Source organism: Sceloporus occidentalis, unplaced genomic scaffold (assembly GCF_023333645.1).
Source record: "Sceloporus occidentalis isolate IW3139 unplaced genomic scaffold, rSceOcc1.0.p SCAF_34, whole genome shotgun sequence".
Lineage (NCBI taxonomy): Eukaryota > Metazoa > Chordata > Lepidosauria > Squamata > Phrynosomatidae > Sceloporus > Sceloporus occidentalis.
The window spans coordinates 8,389,009-8,411,208 of NW_028317014.1; the positions used below are offsets into that span (position 1 = coordinate 8,389,009).

The 22,200-nt window shown below is 38.8% G+C and overlaps 1 protein-coding gene across 1 annotated transcript in view; it reads right to left on the reverse strand.

The window, feature by feature from the left end:
• Positions 1-259: 259 nt before the first annotated feature.
• LOC149298221 (dedicator of cytokinesis protein 11-like) overlaps positions 260-22,200 on the reverse strand; it is a 71,983-nt gene continuing 50,042 nt past the window's right edge. The window contains exons 45-54 of the mRNA XM_089487669.1: positions 21,596-21,653; positions 19,703-19,809; positions 16,095-16,217; positions 15,635-15,748; positions 8,691-8,837; positions 7,602-7,812; positions 6,972-7,162; positions 4,207-4,307; positions 1,923-2,061; positions 260-346 (exon numbers count right to left, since the gene is read on the reverse strand). Of these exons, the coding sequence (XP_089343795.1) occupies positions 260-346; positions 1,923-2,061; positions 4,207-4,307; positions 6,972-7,162; positions 7,602-7,812; positions 8,691-8,837; positions 15,635-15,748; positions 16,095-16,217; positions 19,703-19,809; positions 21,596-21,653 (1,278 nt within the window). The remainder of the gene's footprint in view (positions 347-1,922; positions 2,062-4,206; positions 4,308-6,971; positions 7,163-7,601; positions 7,813-8,690; positions 8,838-15,634; positions 15,749-16,094; positions 16,218-19,702; positions 19,810-21,595; positions 21,654-22,200) is intronic.

The following is a 22,200-nucleotide window of genomic DNA, read 5'->3' on the forward strand; positions in this document are numbered from 1 at the left end:
TTAAAGGCCCCATAAGTAGAGGTAAAGCCACGATAGCACACCTGTGTGTGGTTAGAAATACACCTTTTTACTATACACATATAATTTTCCTGAAACTGCATCATATAACATTTTCACAACTGGTTCCGGTGAAAGTTTAGAATCTTTGGCGCATTGAAAAGTCTCATTGTGTAAGGCTGTCTAGGCTTCTTTTCTTCCTGAGATCGATAAGCGTGGGTTTTGATCATTTTCAGTACTTTTTGTACTTTTTACTGGTGATTCATTCGGTTGAGGTCCCGCTGATTGCATGAAACACGTGTAAGGAATTCTGCATCCAGGATGGGTGCATGGGGTCTTCCTGAAGCATCTGCAACGTGAGAATGCAAGAGTTAAGTCTTTGAACGAGCCATGGCTTGTGAACTGTTAAAGTAATGCAAAATAATTACCTTCAGAGCTGCCCACGTAAAGCATTTAGGGAAATAATATAACATTATCATCTGTTTGAAAAGTAGACCTCACCTAATACAGTGGCTTGATTAACATTAAACAAATATACACGCAAAAGCAGAAGTAAGACGTAGAATATGAAAATAGACTTGCATACCTTTGATAATTGCTAATATGCCCTTTCTTTGAATATTTGCACAGGAGGGAAGTGTAATTATTGCCTTGTATTAATACCATGCAAAATATATAAAAGCTTTGCTTATCCAAAACAGTATACACGCAGATTTTTGCAAGGTTTTGACATCAAATAAGAATAAAAACAGCCCTGCTGTTCCCCAGCAGCCTACAATAACGACTGCGGTTCTTTATATTCCCTAAATAGGTTTGTCCATCTTCTGTTTGCAAATAGCAGCATATCAGCTAGAATGCATATTAAACTAGTGCCGAGATACAACCATAACTAAATCCCCTACAATGATACAACAGTTAAGAGTTCTGGCTTATGTTTTATTAAACATAAAATCATTAACAAAGAAAAGAACATTTACAATGGGCTGCAACCTTTCACTTCAGAAGACGAATGTGCAAACTAGTGATAATGGGTATCATAATGAATACAAAACATCTACTGCTTAAAAAAAGAACAAGCTTCTAGCAATAACGTTATTTTCTTTGTAAGCTTGCCTTCCGAGCTAAATACTGTTGCCGAGTAGAGTGAATATACAGTATCTTGCTGTTTAAAAGAGTGTATCGTTAAGCACATTGCGGGCCAGAATTGTGCGCCAAAATACTGCTTGGATGCTGTTTAGCTCAGCCCGGGTTATTTTGTTATTACGCAAATACTGCTCTTTCTTATAGGTAATTAAATCCAATCCTCAGGGTGTATTCCCTCTCCTCTGTATTGTAACTCCTAAGCAACCACACTAAAAAAGAGGTTCTGGTATAATTCAGTTATGACACGCAAAAGGGGGGGGGGTACGAATGCAAAGGATGACTGTTGCACCCAACCAAATGAAAATCCAGCAAATGTTTTATGTCAATTCACGAACACATTGACAAATGCTCACCTAAATAATATCGAGACTGCTTTATTGTACACAAATGTTAATTTACAGAATGGGGCTTAAAAATCAAATGAAATTGAAACTGGTAAAAATTAGGAATATAAATTCCTTGTCTCCCTGAGTATGTCAGGCGGTAAGTAGTGTTATAACCCAGTACCCCCAACCACGCATGGCCAAATTCTTTGGCTAGCCAGCGGGTTGCTGCACATATGTTAATTTGAACTACCCTTTTAAAACTGTATTACTAATTAGATTTCTAAAAAGGCATTATTTTAAACATTTTAAGAATGAATGAGTAGATCATTTAAATGATTACATTTACTATGTTAAAAAATCGGTATATCGGTTCGTATCCCCATATATTTGTTGGGATACCAATGTACGCCAAGCATTGCGGGGTGAAAGCACGCAGCTCTCCATGGTTATACTTGCCTGCTCGTGAATAATGTCGGACAGTTCTTTTACCATTTCTCTAAAGTTGGATTTCAAGCCCTCGTGGTATTCAAATTGATCTTCTTTGATGAGCCGTTCGTTCAACTCCAGAGCTGTACTGCATGCTTGAACGAACTGCCTTAAAAGTGAAAACATGACAGATGACACCATTACACATATCATAGGCCACATTTCAAAAATAAATCTACCAGCTGGTATTTTATAGTTTGAAGCGCAGGAGATCTAAATCCTGTCTTATCGCCACATTCTTGCAACTGTCCATATGTAATTTAGCCAATAAACCGACTAGTTTATGGCAATCACCTGTTACATGGGAAAAATGGTCCAGGGTTTATAATATGTACTTGTGCCAGCGTCACCTGTCTATGGTTTGCTTTTGTGCAGCGTTTTATAGCTAATAGTGTCGGATAGATGAGTTCTCCCCAACTTCGAGATCTTCTTCATGCCACTGACGCCTTCCCGTTGTTTTTGCTACAATCAAATCATCCACACCAAGCAGCCTTCTTCTTCTTCTGTCTCATCCCTCCTTAACCTCCTGATAGATTATAAGGATGTAAGTAGGGCCCTCTTCTCTTTTCTGAACCAGTATGTCCTAATATCTGGATCTTATGGCCAAAATTGAGTATTGTGAATTTTAAAGTAATTGTTAATTTGTAATATTGTAATAGAGCTACAGAATCCGCTGACGTAAAATGTAACATGACGACTATGATGCCATGTTCTGATCCTCAACACTGCAGCCATCTTTCTACCAGAGTATGTAAATATGTATATAATTAATGATCTTCTTATGTTCTCCCTCTTTACATAAAAAAGGGTGTGCAAAAAGAAGGCAAGATATGTAAAAACAGATCTCTTGATATTATTAGAAACATTTTAGAATATTGTCACTCGGGTGCCTGAGTTATACAGGTCTGTGGTCAGGGCGACAAAATGCCGCCTGGGGCGAATTTTAAAATGCCGCCCCCCCATTATCTACCTTTCAGCAGTCCTGCGGCGAGTCTCCCTGTTCGGTCTCGGTGCCGGCTTGTAATGCTGAGCGCCGGAAATGAGGTAATCAAAACCAAACAGGGAGACTCGCCGCAGAGGAGAGAGGGGCGCCGAGCGGGTACTGACAGCTTGGTAAGCGAAAACCACTCGGCGCCCCTTCAAAAGTGCCGCCTGGAGCGGTTGCCCCACTCGGCTCCATTGTCGGGCCGGCCCTGTCTGTGGTCATGCAAGGCACACAGAACTATAGAATTTGGCTACAGGGTTGGATTTGTCTGCTGTGGTTTTTTTTATGTAGCTGTATATAGGTAGAATCAATAGATCTAGGGTTTATATGCAAAGATAAAGTCAACTGTAATAAAGCTGAAATGGTGCATTTAAACATCGCCAAGCCCAAGGCGATGCTGAGCAATGGTTTGTTTGGTCTCTACAGCACAATCAAAGCCAAGACAATGAGAACAATGTTGTTTAAAAATAAAAAACACATTTTCCCATTAAGAGCTTTAGGTTTTCTTTAACCTCCTTCTCAGGTTTATGTTTTTTATTCACACCCTATTCTAGCCAGGCTCAGTGACTGTAAGCCAAATACTATGGTCCATGAAGAACACAAACGGATCCAGAGCCTTGTTTGACATCTGAATGTTCTTTCACATCACTAGGCTACACTGACCTAATAGTGACAAATTGAGACCAATTAGAGATTATAAAATGTATTTTATAAACTAATGTAAACATGTGTTTTGTAGTCTTTAGAAGGTTTACCATTAAATCTCTCAGATTCAGATATACCGCATTACATATGCAGCCTATGACAAAGACATTGATTTATGTATTTATGTAAAAGTGGTTTTATGTGGCTAATTGGTGCCTTGTATGAAAGTTCAGAGTGTTCCAAAACTTTTTGATAAACTGAAGTAAACAGCGTTTTATGTATCCTAAATTTGTTTCTTTCCAAGAGAATTCTAAAAAGCAGCATATTGATAGGACGCATTCATAAAAGCAACACATTTTCTCTCGCTACGTAGTGCAATGACCTGGGGATAATAATGGCCCAAAATTTTTCATGGACACCTCTGGACATTTGATGGAGAAAACCAATGGCATCTAAAATGTTAGATGTATTTCGCCATTGCTCAGGTGACTAGGTGTAGGACCACCTAAAGAAGCCCCCCAGTGAAAGTAAGTAACATGACAATAGTTTCCTACCATTTCAGTGGCTTGTATTGCACCTAGTATAACATTAGCAGTTACCAATATCTAAAGAATAGAAACATACTTGAACAGATCCTTTAATTCTTTGATCTTTTTGCTTGGATATTTGCTAGAGCAGCTGTCATCGAGGAATGCTCTGGCATACGCCAGCGGCCCTGCATTTACCTGAATAACAAAGACGATTGTTTTTGTTACAGCATGAAAAAAAAAGAGAGCATGATCAGTTACAACATAATTATGTTTGTCTTTTTCTCCTCTATATTCTGGGCAACACTTTATTATAAATACACTTTGTATATTTATGTTTGTTTCTAGGTTATAGAACTAAACTTTTGATGAAGGGCATTTCCCCAAATTAATTTGGCTCTCTGAAAGAGAAGTCTTTAAGAATAAAAGTGGACACTGCGTTTGAGACAACTGCCGATCTAGATGGGTTGGATGTTACTGAGATCTGTTCTTAACTATATCCCTGTTAATTCCTACACCTTTCCACTGCTCCGGGTGTGAGGGACGGGGGATTGGATAAGACAAACATTGGAATAAGAACGCAAACATTCATTGGGTAGGTTATCCTAAATATAAAACATGAGAACTTGCCGCGTTTCACCAGGATCCTACAGAGTGGAGAGCTCCTACCATGCGTTTGGAATCTCTGATGGGTGAGCGGTGTTTGGTCGCATCAACTCCCCCTCCAAGTTCTCATTCACTCCCTCATTCACTATCCACTCACAATGCACACTTACAAGAAGATGCATCCATTAATGGGGCCACATCTAATTAATTTCTAAGTCTGCAAGGGCATGTATTTGGACTACATAAACAAATGGCAAATTGTTCTAACGTGCTTAGGTGTTTTGTGTAGCAGAATGCATTGAAGCATATCGCTGAGCCTTGCTCCAATATGTTGCAAGGTGCTGACGTGTGAGCTGTGATCCATAATATCACAGCTCAGTGAGTCAGCTGGCAGGGATGATCCCCACTGTGATTTAAGTGGGACTGTCCCACTTAAATTAGGCTCTTGGGAGGTATGTGTGGTGCAGAATGCAATATCAACAAGAACATAAAAGCGGTGTGCAAAATTAAAAACATGAACACACATAAGGCATCCTAGTAGAAGAGAAGGAGTCTCTGCTCTTATAAGCTTACACTCTCCTAGGAGGATGAGGTCAAGTGATTCAAAAACAGGTTCTGTGGATTGAAACTTCAAATATGTTTAACTTATTTGTTCACTTGAGATTCTCTGCGGTTGATTCATCTTTAATATGCCATGGAAAAATAAATATATTTTCTTTGAGCATAAAATACAGTGCTATATATAGTAATATAGTTTAGAATCCAATAGATTGTAAGCTCACAAGAACAGGCTCCTCTTTACCTAGTAGTATGCCTTAACAGGGCGTTAATATTGTCCCATTTACATCATGAAATCCTTTTATTCATAGACTTTAATTAACCAAAGTGTCAGGCTGGATGATTAATGATAAGGAGTGTAGTGTAGATTGGGCTGATATGTAGCTATAACACGTGACTAATATGTAGCTGCAGAAGAACATTTATAAGTATATTATGTGAAAACGAGTATTGTTTTATAACAGAAATCTAACATTTTGGGGGTGGTTCCTCTTCCATTTAAATTGTTGTTTATCCATTTCTCTTATCAATCAATGAATCAATAAAACACAGTAAGATCTATCAATGTTTTTTTCCAGTTAATTGTGCACTTATTTATTTAATGGTATGAACCACTGGCTAAAAGGGTTGCTTGTGTCAAGAAAACAGTAAAGTGCAGGCAATGAAATGCTTGTAATTTTGCTTAACTATTTTCTTTAACTTTTGCTGACAGGTTTTTAATAAAAAATAAAAAAAATATTTCAAAATGCAGTTAATTGTTAACTTGGAGTTGGCACGGCGGTCAGAACCACCTACGCAGGTTAATTATCTTCACAAATGTAAACAAGCAGGAATTACGCAAAGCTAGCCTCACGCTTTGAGTAAGTCAGTATGAATTGCACACGAGACTCTAAATATATTTATTAACTTCATTGGAAATAAATCATATTATAATAAATACTGGGGTGGGGTACCATCTGTGTATGGTCTGACAATAGGTCATATCCACTCATTTCAGTATAGTTAAAAATCTTTGTAACAGTTAATTTTATGTTATATATATTATTTTTGGTTATAATAATACAAATAATCTTGTCTTTATCTCTGCCTTTCTGTTTTTAGCATACAGGGTTCTATCGCTTCCCATCTATTTGACTATAACCCTTTTTGATGGACTGTAGGATGAGGGAGAACAGCTAAGACTGAGTTGCCATAGTCAAAGCAGGACATAGTCAAAGCAGAGCAAGTTAGCTCTAGTTGCATCTTGTGTTATGAAGGGGTGAATATGAGCATTTAGAATGCTGAGAACTCAATGAGAGGTTAATAATGACACAGAGGCTCTGAGGCTGTAGGCTAATAATGGCCGTTGCACCACTGGTATTAAGGGAGACAGTCAATGGCATTAGAGGAACATTAAATCACTGACACATAGTCACTTGAACCAGAGTCAACCATGATGATGTGATCACCATCTGCATCTTCTGTTCTATTATTTTCCCAGGAGGTTCTGAAGCAAGGCTGTTCGTTGTAATCCTTGTCTGGATTGGATTTTAATGGTGTGTAGACATTGAATACCATTGATGTTCTAATACCTACAGAAATATAGCTATTTGGTCAAAATAGTATTTGTTCCGACCTGGCTAAACTGGGAACAGCTTCTAATGTGCACTCAGTATACTGCACACTCCTAGGCCACGAGATAAGTAAAACATTGTTTACCTGTACCGATACACAACCCTGGAGTTTGAGCTGTAGCTGTATCATGTCCACATCCACGGATGAACATATCTTCTGCAGATCTGCTGTTTTGTCTTTTATCTCATCAATGGCAACATCCACAGGCTTCAGATCAACCTGGTGCTCATAGATGACAGGTATCCTCTTCTTAACGTATGGAAAAGCGTTGGAGGCTGTAAAAAGACACCCAGCGAGTGTAACAACCAGAGCTGCTGTTATTCACTATAGGAACTGCTTCAGAGCAGATCTACAGGGCTACAGCATCATGAATGGAGTGCCCAGTGCCATGCATGAGGTGCTGATAAATGTATGCAGTATCGGCTATGTAGTATGTGCTCAAAGTGTAGACCCTGTTTTGGGGAAGACAATTACTCTTTGGGGACGCTGCTTCAATAGCCAAGTAGGGAGACTTGTATATTTTTGTAAATAAGGCAGATATTATACTGTGATACTTTCATACATGAGAAAACATTATGGGCTCATGGGAAAGATAGGAATCAGGGGAGAAAGGACTTGGAATAAGAGTGTTCTAAAAGTAGAGCAATTTTAAAATATTGTTGCACATTAAAAAATGTGAATTTGCACTGAAAGCACCTATACTGCTTCTCTTACTTGTTAAAATGGTTCTTTTCTTGCACTGTTCTTCCACAGACCCATGCTTTTTCCCTGAGAGAGTATACGGCGTTTCAAAAACAAACCGGCTGATATTATGGTTTTTCTCAAAATCTGTTTTTCTGTCGAGGAGCTCCTGCTCTTCCAAATACGGCTTGACGTATGTTATTTGAATATGTGCAAACTTTGTGTCGAGATCTTTTGTGTTCACCTGTCAAACAACACAATTCTTAATTTGATGCACTCATAACTACGTGCTTTTTCATTTTATTATGCTGTGCTCAATAATCAAATGGAATCAAATCAATCCGAGTTAGATTCCAGTAAAAGCGTTTAACCTACAATTATACAAATCAGGTGTTATTTCTAGACAGGCATATATTATAATAAAGGAGTTTTGTTCCTGACCTAACGTTTGATATCCAGTTTTCTTATGATCCCTCGTACAAAGTGTATTATATACAATACACTGAACTGTACAGTATACGGTCATCTGTCTTTTCAACAGTTAGTCTGTTCAACATGGCAGAACTATATTTTACAAAATGCATCCGTAAGACCATAGTATGGTGATGTAGTTGAAATTTGGGTTAATTGTATTGGTGAAAACTATAATAATTAAAATATTGGGTCAATGTTAAAGGGCTGTGTGTTTTTCACAAGTAAATATCAACTCATATTGTGCACCAGTGAGCCAAGAATGACCCTGTGACATAGTACACACCTCCCTGGGGCTATCGTTGGGGTATGCGTTCATCTTTGGCCCTGGTATGTACAGGCAAGCTTGGGGTTTTTGGTTTTTATGGGGGTAAGGTGTTAAATTTGAGGGTCAATGCCTGTGTTTGCGCACCGTTTTGTTTAGAGGTTGCGTGCCAATGGCTTGTTAAATAAATACATTGGCTGTAGCCTTTTCAACCCAAAATGGTGTGTATTGGGCAGGGCCTGGCCCGGGAGTCGATGCTACACCAGTCATAACTCATTTGGGTGATCAAGCCTTTGCAAAGTAGTAACCTGAATATGTAACAACGAACTGGAGGCAATGACATCATTTGACTGTTGTACCTGTAAAGTGGAATTTAATGACTTTACCTTGTTAGAGTCTTGAATAATTTTCACTGAATCTGTACCAAATTTTTCGCCGTACAGATTTAGAAGCCGTAAGGATATCTCAGAGAGTCCTGTGAGTTTTGGTTCCTTATAGATATATTCTTTACCATCTTCATCCTCAAAGAAAGCCTGTTGAAATAACATTGAATATATGTGATGAAATCAGGAATTTTTAACGTAGTAATTTATTCCCTACCTCACTGCGGCACAGTTTTCATACATAATAAATATACCCATGTGTGTAATTACACAGCACTGGTTAAAGAACTTGGAGTATGTGTGGGCCTAACACTGCACTATGGGTGTCCTGCCCGAATGTCAGCAGGGGTAGTGCTAGATCCTAACAGGCCCCCCAAAAAGAATATGTTGGGGGCCCATCATAGAAAGAATAATTAAACCAAGGAATGGAACATTTATGATCATGTCTTTGGTTTGAAGAAAAGAAACATACATCACAGTGATAAAACCAATACCTCCCTCTCCTACAACCTATGGCACCTTGAAAGGCATATCATGGGTAGTGATGAACTACATTCTTGCTAGCTTAAGGGCTAGGTTTGAGCCTGCAGCCTTTATCGGTAGGGTAAGTATCCAAAGTATCCTAAACACTGAGGACTGAACAGTAGAAATATTTAGAATTTTAGCATTTAGAATGATTAGAATTCTGAAAATTTTAGAATACAATCATTTATATAAAATTTATAAAAGGCCAGATGCGTAGAATTGTTGTTAATCAAGTGATACAATATTTAAAGTCTTTAAAGAATGGAAAATTTCCTACTAGTGAGTACGTCCAGACATTTCTAGCTGTGTGGCTTTACATTCATACGGCGAATGAATCACCGGGGAACACACATCCCGTTCTACCAACAATGTAGCTGAAGCTGCTTGTATTTAATGTTTAAACATAGCTGTGTTTTTAGACCCTCGCTTTATATACACTTCTGAAAGACTAATGGGTACTGTGATTTGCATAATGGGACCAGGATACTTTCCCATATCATTTTACAATTCAAAAAAGCATTGCTGCCTGCATACACACTAAGCTCTGTCGCCAGCGAATTAATTATTTACTGTCACAAAGACATGCACATTGTTACAAAAGAGGAAGATGATATGCAGAACTGATAAACGTGAAATACTAAAACCACAAAATGAAGTCAGATGTCAGATTCTCAGAGAATAAAAGAAAATGTATTAATATTTTTGGTGTATCACATTCTTGAAAGGTTTCTGAAGCTTGGAGTACTTTCCATGCTGTTGAATTAAGCAGGGATATACAGTAAAAGTGTGTGTCTTGCAAAAAATGTAATAAATAAAGCGTTTTCGGGATGTTTCCTGTTATGCAAGAAAAAAACTGCTTGTTTTACAGGAAATCAAGCTTCTTGATAATACAAGCTGTGTGACACCCAAGGTCACTTTGTCCTTAATTACGGGTGCTCGTAGCCAGAAGTGCGACCTCTCTATTAATAACTCTGGCCTTTCTTGAGCCTTGAAAGTACCTTGATAATAAGCATAGCAATGTGGCAGCAGATAACAAATAATTTGACACATTATTTCTGCTGTAAAGCCTCAAACCTTGGGCTTGTCTTATATTCAGGATAGTCATATGCCTCAAAGCATTAATGTCTACCACTTCTGTTGAAAGGCGGTTCGACAACAATTGCATGAATACTATCCAACACAAACAACACCTTAGTTTTCTCAAGGTTGTCCACTTTTCCACATATTAATATTTGTATAGCTCCAGACATCATGCAATAAATGTGCATGAATAAGTGGTTTATGTCACTACATATAATACATAACCCCTGATAATGTTTTACTATGGAAGCAAACTAAGTAAGTAGTAGAATGACACGTGTAACTTGACAGAGTTGACTCAAAACTCAATACTCTAGAGCAACTTGTTTCTTTTTTAACTGAAGCATGAAGTACCTTGTATTGCCCCTCGTCGTATGGCAAAATTGGAGGTGCTTTAAAAGTGGTAGGACCACAGTGGAAACCCAATCTCCCCCTTCTCCCCATGGGGAGATATAGTAGGGCTGGATCTTTTAGGGCTCCCACCGAAGGCTTCAAGAAGTGTTGGCATTCAAAAGCCTACTCACCCCACCAAAATAATATTTTTAGGGACCTGGTTCCACTGTAGGGTTTTTAGTGAAAAACAAAAAAGTGGCCATATCAGAAAAACAAAACAAAAAGTGTACAAGCTGAAACTGTGACCTAAAGTGTCATACCAGGCCAGGCCCATGTCTCCCTCCACCTACCAGTAATAGAATACGGCCTATTTAAGTGGGAGAACCAAACAAAAATTATCCAGACTGCTACCAAACCAGCATTGAAGTAAAAAGTACCCACACACAATACACCTCATTATTTTGCTGAATGCCCCAGTGGACCAAACTGGGGAGGTCTAAGAGAACCTCCAAATTAAACACCAGCTCAACCTTAAGGCCACTTGATCGTAGCCAAAAAGGCTGAAACAGCAACTCATATAGTCAGTAAAAGTCAAATTTTGTTACATAACAAATATATCAAATAGCTATATATATCAAATATTTCCGAGTCTTTGTCGAGTCTTTCAGTATTGTCGATAAAGCAAATAGGTGCTCGGAAGTTCCTGATTACATGAGTCCAGCTCGAGTGAGTCTGTATGCATGAGTTTTTTTGTAAATAGGCTTTTTAGTAGCAAACAGATGAATGTAAGTATGATTTGAGGAACATTAACCCCTTAATGACAAAGCCCGTACATGTACAGGCTGAAAATACATTGTATTCAATGGGTTTAGGAACCGCCCATTGTCCTTAAGGGGTTAAGTTATGGTGTGCAAGGTCTTTGGAACCAATACAGTGGGTTAAACATGAGAATATATGAAAATTAACATACAATATTTTTTATTTATATCTCAAACTCCGGAGAGTATTGATATATAATTTGAAAGACTAAAGAGTACCAACACAAAACGACTTCTGTACCCCTCTGCTTCACCAACTACTATGGTAGAAAAGGCCATGCTTGCGATCTAAAAAACATAGGACTATCAGCTATGAAGGTGATGGAATGGAGGATTGTGATGGCTCAAGCTGAATTAGTTGGAGGCATTTTTTTGTAGTGATGATATTTAAAGAGACTGAGAGGGAGAGGATGTGAGAATGAATTCAAAGCACATGAGCTGCAAACCAATCCAGAAAGAGTATAAGAAGTATATATACAGTACAAATATAGAAGAATGTGCAACTAGCCTTCTGTATAAAGTACCTGACTCTTATGAAAAAGTAATTTGTTGTATTTTAGTGTAAGCCATTAACGGTCAGAATTTGTGAAAGCACAAATGTGCTCAGTGGGTAATGAAAACATATCCTGTGAAACATTGTTCCCTTCTTAAAAAGTTTTGAAATAGAATAAACACAGTAGCTTACCTTATATCCCCTGGTTAATTTTGTCAGATACTTACCCAACTTCAGCTCTTTTTTTCAGTTTTTCAGTTTTACACTTAAGAAATCAATAACAGAAGGTTCCTTATTATGTGAAAACCGGGCAAGGAACTAACACAAAAATAAATCTTCCACCATCGGGCTTTATGGTGTACATCGGGCTTTTATAAGTACCACACACGTCAATTTTTATGACTAAAGTTAGCATTTAATCAGGGGCATAACTAGAAACCACAGGGCCCTGCTGTGAAAATTGCCCCGGGACCTCCCAACTTCACCAAGCAACTTCTCCTACAGCGATACCTTGTGAGCGCTACCTTTGCCCAATCAGTTCCATCCTAACCGCCATCCATGCTCACACACTCATACATCCATGCTCACACACACACACACAATTATACATCAAAGCTCACACAAAATAAGGACTGGTAAGCACAACTTGTATCATTTCCATAACGGTAATATCTGCAAGGAGATGATATTTAAATATACACCAGCTTTTACTGATGTAAAGACTAAAACTATAAGAGTTCATTGGTCTTGTGTTAGTTTCTCATATTGGTCTCTGTTGGAGTTTTTACTTAAATGACTCCCACAACAAAATAACACTTTAGTAACCTCCGTTTAGCGACTAATCATTAAATATCTCATGCCCCATCATCTACAGAATATGCCCTAATGTAGTTTAACTAGAGTAAGTGTGAGTGTTATGAAAATGAAAGTGTCTTGAAAGATAAGTTGGGTCTAGGTAATGTTCCATATGTGAGCTTAAGGAATGTTACCAAATAACTTCACGCTGATACCACATCGGTGTGGGAGACTGAATTGTGGTTGTGTATTCACACAGCCCAAGAACAGATTACTAATTGTAAAAGTGCACCCAAAGACCACTGAATCTCCAGAATCGGCTCCATCTCTTGGATGGCAACTTCTGGCGACCATAAACAATATTTGTGGTGGGGTTTCTTTCTTATTATTACGAGCAAAAGTAAAGATGCACCAAATAAACAGCTCAAGTGGTAAACAGGGAAAGGTAAGGGACAGTGATTTAAGGGAGCTAAGAAAATGTTAGCACTCCTATAAACAGAAATGCAGAACGTGACAGACTGTCTACTGATCGAATAATCCTAGCAAAAACACAGAAGTGTATATTTAACCCCTTGAGGACAATGGACGGTCCCAAAACCCATTGAAAACAATGCATTTTGAGCCCGTACATTAAGGGGTTAATATTTATTTAGTCACAGAAGCAGAAAAGTAGTATGACTTGGCCTATGTCACCCTTTGAACACTAGATTATTCTGGGTTGCAGCTTTTAAGAGCAGCCAGGAAGAATCAGAAACACTTGGTCTCTCCAACACGCTCTTTCAAAGGACAAGCAGGTTCCACTCAGAAATGGGAACACTATAAAAGGCGTCATTATTTTTAACATAAAAGTTTGTTGGAGCCACAAGATCCAAGCCATCTATTTGGAACATCTTCAGAATACTTAAAAAGGAATTATTTATAAAAAGGGAAGCTGGAGTATATGTATGATTTAATAAAAATATTTTGAGAACTTTACAGTCTGCCTAAGAAGTGTACATCATTTTAACATAATCAGCTTTTCAAAGAGAATTTTTTTCACAGTTTTGATAGTGGACAAGTTATTAGGCTTTTACAAAAACCAAAGAACCTATTTTGTTTTTTAAATGAAACAAGCAAAATACACTCATACAATCACATTACCGTTTGGACCTGTAATTGCCATTATTTTTTTCTCCACACAGACATTTACAGGCTTTGTTTTTGAGCTTATTATATAACTAATGAAATCCGAAGCTGCTGCTTGTTTACAAATTGTGGTGACAATTTTCAAAAGCCCACTTCTTGTCTGGGTAATGTGTGAAAAAGCAATGTCTGCATTTTAAAGATTTTTTTAGTGTGTGAGAAATGATGCTATCACTTTTTGGCAACCGTGCCAGTAAAGTTAAGTTCCCTTCTATATCTTAGTGTGTAATCCTATAAAAATGCACTTCCTACCTAATTTCAATCCACTACTACCTATTCCACACCTACGTCCTACTCATTCACATCTATCTGGGCTAGTCCTATCCTCTAAATGAGTCCTCAGGTGAGGGGAAGCTCTGGGTAGCCTAGCATGTGAGGTTCCCGGGTAAGCTTATATCATGCCCACAAACTGTCCTGATTTGAGTGGGACAGTCCCAGTTTTAGGACTCTCCCGCCTATCCCTACCTCTCTCCCGCTTTGCAGGAAGGGTGAGGCGAGAACGGTACTCGCACAGCCGCCCGATCAGCAGCAGCTGCAGGACTAGTTGGGAGATCACAATCTCCCTCTAGTCGGCTCAACATTAGGGAACGCAAGGTCTGTCGCTTCATACCTCGGCTTCTGGGATATGATGTCGTACCCTGTGCTCTGCATCAATGGCCAGAGCGTAGTATAAAGGAGAAGGTAAGAGATGGGGAGAAAGGGGTGTAAGGGCAGTGTATGTGTATATATGTGTGTGTTTGTAAGCTTGTGTGTGTGTATGGGCAGGTGTGTGTAAGAGCAGTACTGTATTTGTAAGCTGGTGTGTAAGGGAAGTGTATGTATATGTATGTGTGTGTAAGGGCAGTGTATATGTATATGTGTGTATAAAGGCAGGTGTGTGTAAGGGCAGTGTATGTGTGTGTGTAAAGGCAGGTGCGTGAGGGCAGTGTATGTGTATGGGTGTGTGTTTATGGACAGTGTATGTGTATATGTGTGTTTATGGGCAGGTGTGTGTGAGGGCAGTGTATGTGTATATGTGTGTGTGTAAAGGTGTGTGTGTAAGGGCAGTATATCTGTATATGTGTCTGTAAAGGCAGTGTATGTGTATATGTGTGTGTGTAAAGGCAGTGTATGTGTATATGTGTGTGTGCAGTGTATGTGTGTTTATGGGCAGGTGTGTGTGAAGGCAGAGCATAAGGGTCCTGGGAGGGAGGATAACATTAGCCTTTTTTTTTTTTTAAATTAATAAAAAAAATCTCTGCTGCTGTGGACTACTCTTCCAATTATACTAACCCAGCATTATGGTGGACCACCTGGCTGGCTCAGCATCATGGGAATTGTAGTTCACAGCTAACATCTGCAGCTTTATCTACTGTTAACTGGACTTCCCATGATGCTAAGCCAGCATCATGGAAGTAGTATATCTGGCTGAGATGGGAATTTAATTCAACGTGTTGGTTATTTTTAATATGCATGACTGTGCTGACAAAAATGAAGCGTGTTTTAAGTGGCGATGCAAGCGCGACATTGGAAAGTGCAATTGCTTTCACATTTTGAAATGTTGGGAGGTATGTTATATACTGTTAGTTGATATATATTGTAGGTTTCTAGCTCTCTCCTTTGTTTATGCATCCTTCATGCACAGGTAACTATAATGATGTGAAGGGTAGTTGTACTATAATATAGTTTTAGAAACATTTAAAAACAATATAAGTTTCCATCTCCAGATTCCATTGTCTTACCTGTCCAAAAAAGGCCACCCTGAAATATGTTCCTAGAAGCCTTTTTCCAGATTGTATGACTTCAATGATTTTTGTGTATGCACCATGAAGGGTCCGGTACAGCTGGGTAAGTTTCTAAAAGCGAAAGGATGAAAGGTTTTTTTTTTTTTTAATGCAATGTTTTCCAACTTGTTTATGTACTTTCACGTTCTGTCCCCTGTAAGGAAGCACCTTACAGACCATTATGCAAATCTATAGGGAAAAAAGTAAGTTAAGTGCTATCTAATCCATCATCATGATGGGCACAGGAAAATATTTATATATAGTTACTTCTAAAATTAGTATGTACTAAAGCACCATAAATACCTGTTGGTATAATGGTTATAGGTTCGAAAGAAATGAAAAGACAACAAACTACTAATTGTTAAAAAATGTTGAAGGCAGCAGCAGCAGCAGCGAGCAGATGAACAAATTCACCAACCTCAAATTCTCGCCTTTTTTCATAAATTGGAACAAGCATCTTTGAGACCTCAGAAATTGTCTCATAACGTTCGGCTTTCCACAAGCCATCCACACATTGCTCAAGTAACTCCAAGAGAACTTCCTGATGGGACAAAAAAAAACATGAAACCTAAATTAATTGGGGGACGTGCTTTCTAAAATACTTATTCAACATGAGGGTGCAGTAAAAAAAACACAAAAAAAAACAGACATTGAATACAAATATTTTTCTATCCTTCCCCTACCAAAATCCAGTACTAATGAGCATGTGCAGGTATTCAGATTTTTATTAGATTTCCTTCAGATACTTTTTCTAAGAACTGATTTTTATTAATTATTACAATTTATTTACTAAATGGCTAATGTTTAGAGGTAATTTTTTATGTGACTGACCTTTAATCACTTTTTTTTAAAATAATAATATGTTTTCGTGTTTGTTGCATTAGAGGTTTGTGGTTTAGGAATTTAGCGGGGTCAGTATTATGGAAACTGTACTGATACTGATCTCTCAAGAACCCTCACTGGAAAAAACTTCAAAGAAACAAGAAATGAAAGTCATAATTAAGAGACAAAACTTGCAAGCAGGTATTGATAACACATATAATCCTGGCCTCTTACTCGTGACATTAACTGTCTCTAAACAATTAATATGAAGTTCCAAATTAGGTATTTGGGTATCCCTGGATATTTTTTACAATAGCCATGGGGCAAATGTACCAAATACTAAAAAATCATGTGTATTTATCATAATTAAAAGTGCTAGGCCCTAAAACATTCTGAACAGTAATTTTCAAGGGAACTCCGACCATTTCCCCCAATTTGGTTGCTAAAGCACTAAGTATGTAAGTAATATATAGTTAATACTTTTGGTAGAACCCCCGTACATTGTCATACATCAGTTACCTTTATGTTTTACACCGAGTACTCAACTACCCGTGACCTTTTGGTCCTTGCTGAATTTTGTCCTCATTATCTGGAAGCCTGCTGGAGATTGGCACACTGAGCTAATTACTTTTTATGTTTACCTGTTCTTCTTCTTTACCTGCTACATATCTGCTTAGCACACATTAGTAGGTACCCAACTTACAGACTAATTATTGCACCCAAAGTAAAGAAATGTCGGGAGTTCCCCTTTCATTTTTTTTTAGGCGTAGGATTGCCGTGTCACCCTTCCAAGGTTTATAAAGTTGGCAGCTTCTAAATGTTCTAACACAATTCACGTTCCTCTATTGTTTTTTTTTGGTTTGAATGTTCCTTTGTCACCTGTTGACGGTTCATTAATACGACGTATGATGTGATTCATCATGGTGTCATTTTCTGTGGTATTTTGCAAGGTGAGATACAAACTAACCGGAACTTCTTTACACATAAAATAACTCAACTGTTCCATAAACAAAAAAACCCGGCTAAAAGCAGGAAATGTCAGGTGTACATCCCTTCCCTTTAATAAGAAAAGAGCAGAAATCCTCAGTTTGGGTTATCAGGCTAGTCTTATTTTGATATATTGATGCGTATCCCACGTTGTGTGCCTTGACCCTTGCTGTAATAAATTTGTCGCCATTGCTAAAAGGCAATACAACATGTCCACCCTCAGAGAAAACGATTTAGGTTATATTCAGAACTCCGACCCTCTGAGGCTATGACCTCTTGTCCTACGATTTAATCTCTTGTGAAATATAATTCCATCCTTTACTTAAACATCTTTAATTTAAACAGATAATTCCCACCTTGCCAACAGTTCATGTTGCTTTTGCATGACATGACAACTCCAACATAATTCCATCAGAAGTCCCTTACCAGAAATACCCCAGTCCACGTTCCATCAAGGATGAAAAATAGATCAGATCCATATGGAATGGAACCTCGTGATCCGTTCTATGGATCAATCACAGCTATAAGATGTATCTATAATTGCTCTTCCCTGAGCAGGAACTGAATTTCCCACAATTGGCATTTAAAAAACTCTCACTGACATCGACCTACCTCAATTACAACAGGATGAACAAAAATATTGCCTTAGATGATTGAGACTTGTGGTAGTGGCATTTGTGACGAATGTTTAAGTTATTTTTTAAAATTTAAAATGAAAGTCTCTGTTTTCAATATCTTTTTTTTTCAATATCAAATATTTTTTTTCTTTTGTATATCCCAAAAACATACAGTATTTAAATCTTTACTCTGACTTTTATACCTTAAATATTCAAATATATAAATATACTTTAGTGTTTTCTAACCCTGTCCCTAGGTGCAGGAACCCCTTCCTGTGTATTCAGAGTATGAAGAGAGACAGCGCTTTATCTGGATCTAGTTGGAGATATAGAAGTGTTTATATTCCGGGAGATATATGTGAAGTCCTAGCCACTTGTGAGGTAATCTCAGAGCATTTTATACTGTGCAAAGGCTTATTTAAACAACTACTGAAAACTGGGAATTTCGCCACGGCACGGCTGTTGATAAATCATTTGAGGCCATGTACAAAGGAAAATATTTTTGTATTTTTACACTGTCGGGAACATTAGGGAATTTGGGCATACAAGAAACATCTACAAACATCTATGAGTAAAATCATAAAAACTGATTAAAGAGGCCTTAAAAGTCATGTTCCACTTAGCGAAAACATGATTAACATTCTGAAGGCTTAACTACATTAAACAAGATAGAAACCTGTTATTATACTAAGCTTTTATACGACTAGGGAGACCGACTAGGTGTTCCCGCGTAAGGAACCTATAAAAACATGTGTACTTAGAAAACGTAGTCAGATATGTTTAGGGCGCACGTCTATATGTAAATTCTAGCTGGTCTACGTAATCTTTCCTATTGAAAGTGTTAGTGCTAAGTGTTTGAGTAAGAGGAGGAACTGATAACTGTATTTGTTATTGCCTATTGACGAGATTATTCTTTGGCCAGACAAGGATCTGTGCGCTAAGACTGCAGCTGAGGCAACCCTCACAGGATGGTTCTAGTGAAATAAGGTAGCATTTCACCAACGTAAAGGAGAACAGTATGCAGCAAAAGAGGAAAAGGTACAATCCGCTCACCTCTTCTATGCTTTTTTTTCTTAATGAACCAATTTCATCCAAAACCAAAAAGATTCTCCATAACTTTAATAGAGTTTTCTCAACACCTTCTACTTGATCAATGCATGCCTGTCACAGGGCAGACGGTATACTAATATTATTACTAAAAATGAATACTCGTGTGTTGGGACTATCCCAGGCCCATGCTTAACTTTAGGGCACACACCTGCTGCTCCTTGGGTATTCTGTAGTTGTGCACAAAGTCAGTATGCTTTATGAAAGTAGTAAGAAGGAAGGAATTATCATAGCTGCTGGTATCACGTATTAATGGGCTTAGAGGGAGTAAAGGGAGTGCATTATTAATACTATTAATACCCAGAGCTCAAATGGTGGTTTCTTACACCAGTCTAAGCGCATGTAGTGCACACACAGCCTGACGTGAGGACTGGATTGCTGGAGTCTGGAGTCTATAACTATTATTCTGTTATTATTCAGGTCCCTTACACTCAACTTTTATGGTTAACAAAAAATTTGGGTGGTAAGACGAATTTCCCATTACAACCATCACCTCACTATAGTAAACATCCATCATGCCAGCGTCGTCTTTCATTCCAGCTTCTTCATCGATATTGAGAGTGATTTTCCGGAATGCAGCACACCCACTGTGGAATAATTCTGCAGGAATAAAGTGTGACATCATTTCAGAGAGTATCTGTATCAACTGTATCCTGTACACCATGGGGTATATTCCCTTTTCACAAGGGAGGCCAACCCACCATCCCACCCCATGGAAGACACTGAGCTCCAAAACCCATTTACGCACCTTGCAATCAACTAACAGGGGGTTGAAGGCAGTGAACTTTGCCCGTATGTTGGCCCTAAACACTTTTCAATTGATATTAGGTTCCTATACGTCTGCAAGTTCTCATGGATTACTGAATATTGCAAGCTCAATGTTTAACAAAGGATGGTTAGCACAGTTTTATGAATCATGCTAGGCATATGTATGTAAAGATGCTGCTTGTATGGCAACTGGCTAGCAGATTCTGTACATTAGCCTACATTGGCTACACCATTAACTAGTTTTTCAACCAAATGTGGCGCCGTTTCAGGGATCCAATGGTTGGTACGTAGGGTCAATTTTTGACTTGGCCTATATACCGTATTTGCTCGATTATAAGACGACCCTGATTATAAGACGACCCCCCAAATCTTAATATTAATTTAGGAAAAAAAGAAAAAGCCTGAATATAAGACGACCCTATAGGAAAAAAGTTTTACCAGTAAATGTTAATTCATTTAAACACTTTTTTTAATAAAAGCTATGCTTGAGAAAAATATTTTGGTTTTATTTCCTTCTATTTTCCAACCTGTCCCCCAGTTATGCACATCTGCCCCAGAAGTGCCTTATACCCCCTATATGCCACTGTGCCCCATGATATGCCTTTTAACCCTCTAAATGCCACAGTGCCCCATAATATGCCTTTTAACCCTATATGCCACTGTGCCCCATGATATGCCTTTTAACCCTATATGCCACTCTGGCACTTAGAGGGTTAAAAGGCATATTATGGGGAAGAGTGGCATATAGGGAGGTTTAAGGCATTTCAGGAGGCAGAGTGGCATTAAAGGGGTTAAAAGGCATTTCACAGAGCACTCTGCCTCCAGAAATGCCTCAAACCCACATTTAACACTCCCCCTCCCTCCTCCAAACTTACCGGTGCTTCTGAGTTGGGGGGGGCGCATAACACAGGAGGGTCCAGGTCCCCTGCATCTGAGCCCCAGGTGCTTAGTCCGGGCAGCATGTAGAGCTCCACGCGAATCGCGTAGAGCTCTAAGCACCGGGGACTCAGAAGCACCGGTACGTTGGAGGGGGCATAACACAGGAGGATGCAGGTCCCCTGCATCCTCCTGTGTTATGCCCCCCCCCTCCAACTTACCAGTGCTTCTGAGTCCCCGGTGCTTAGTCCGGGCAGCGTTTAGAGCTCTACGCGATTGTATCGTGTAGAGCGTAGAGCTCTACACGATACAATCGCGTAGAGCTCTACACGCAGCCCGGACTAAGCACCGGGGACTCAGATGCACCGGTAAGTTGGGTCGGGGGTTAACACAGGAGGATCCAGGTCCCCTGCATCTGGGTCCCCAGTGCTTAGTCCGGGAAGCGTGTAGAGCTCTACGCGATTGTATCGCGTAGAGCTCTACACGCAGCCCGGACTAAGCACCGGGGACTCAGAAGCACCGGTAAGTTGGGGGGGGGGGATTAACACAGGAGGATCCAGGTCCTCTGCATCGCTGCGGGGGATCTGGATCTTAGTCTCATAATCAGACCTATTTGAGGTCTGATTATAAGACGACCCTGATTATAAGACGAGGGGTATTTTTCAGAGCATTTGCTCTGGAAAAAACCTCGTCTTATAATCGAGCAAATACGGTACTTTTTTTCTAAAAATAAAGTCCTTACTCTTTCTGAAGAGAAATTCAGCTACTAGAGCAGCCACGTGGATGTAGCACATTGCAGCCTGAAACCAAAGCAGACAAAATATTTAGTATGGTTTTTATATGTTTTTTTTTTACATTGGAGATAAAACCACTGAGAAAATGGAATGAAGGTAAATAAACATTTCTCTCTGTGCAACCTGCAATTTTATAGTCTGTGAACAATTCTGACGTAAATGAAGTACTATTAATCAAATTAGTTACATGCAAAAAAAAGGAATACAAAAATACGTTCAGATGATTGTATGAAATAAGAAGAGTAATTATTAGACTTGGGCACCAGTGAAGTCTTCGTGTTCATCGTCGGGAAAAAAAAAATCTTCCGTCCCTGTGTTCGTTTCAGGCGAATATTTGTATGCATTCTTCGTATTCATTTTCTGACGGTTTTCTACCCTATCTTAAGTCTTCCATAGCATTAATACGGGAATCCGTAGGATCGTGCCAGGATTTAAAGGTCCGTAAGAGCGACTCAGGGACTCGTCTGGCATCAACCAATGAAGAGCAGCTGCCCTTTCCCATTCATTCTTTGGTGTGAACAACACAAAGCATCAGCCTCAAGCACGCCCTTCC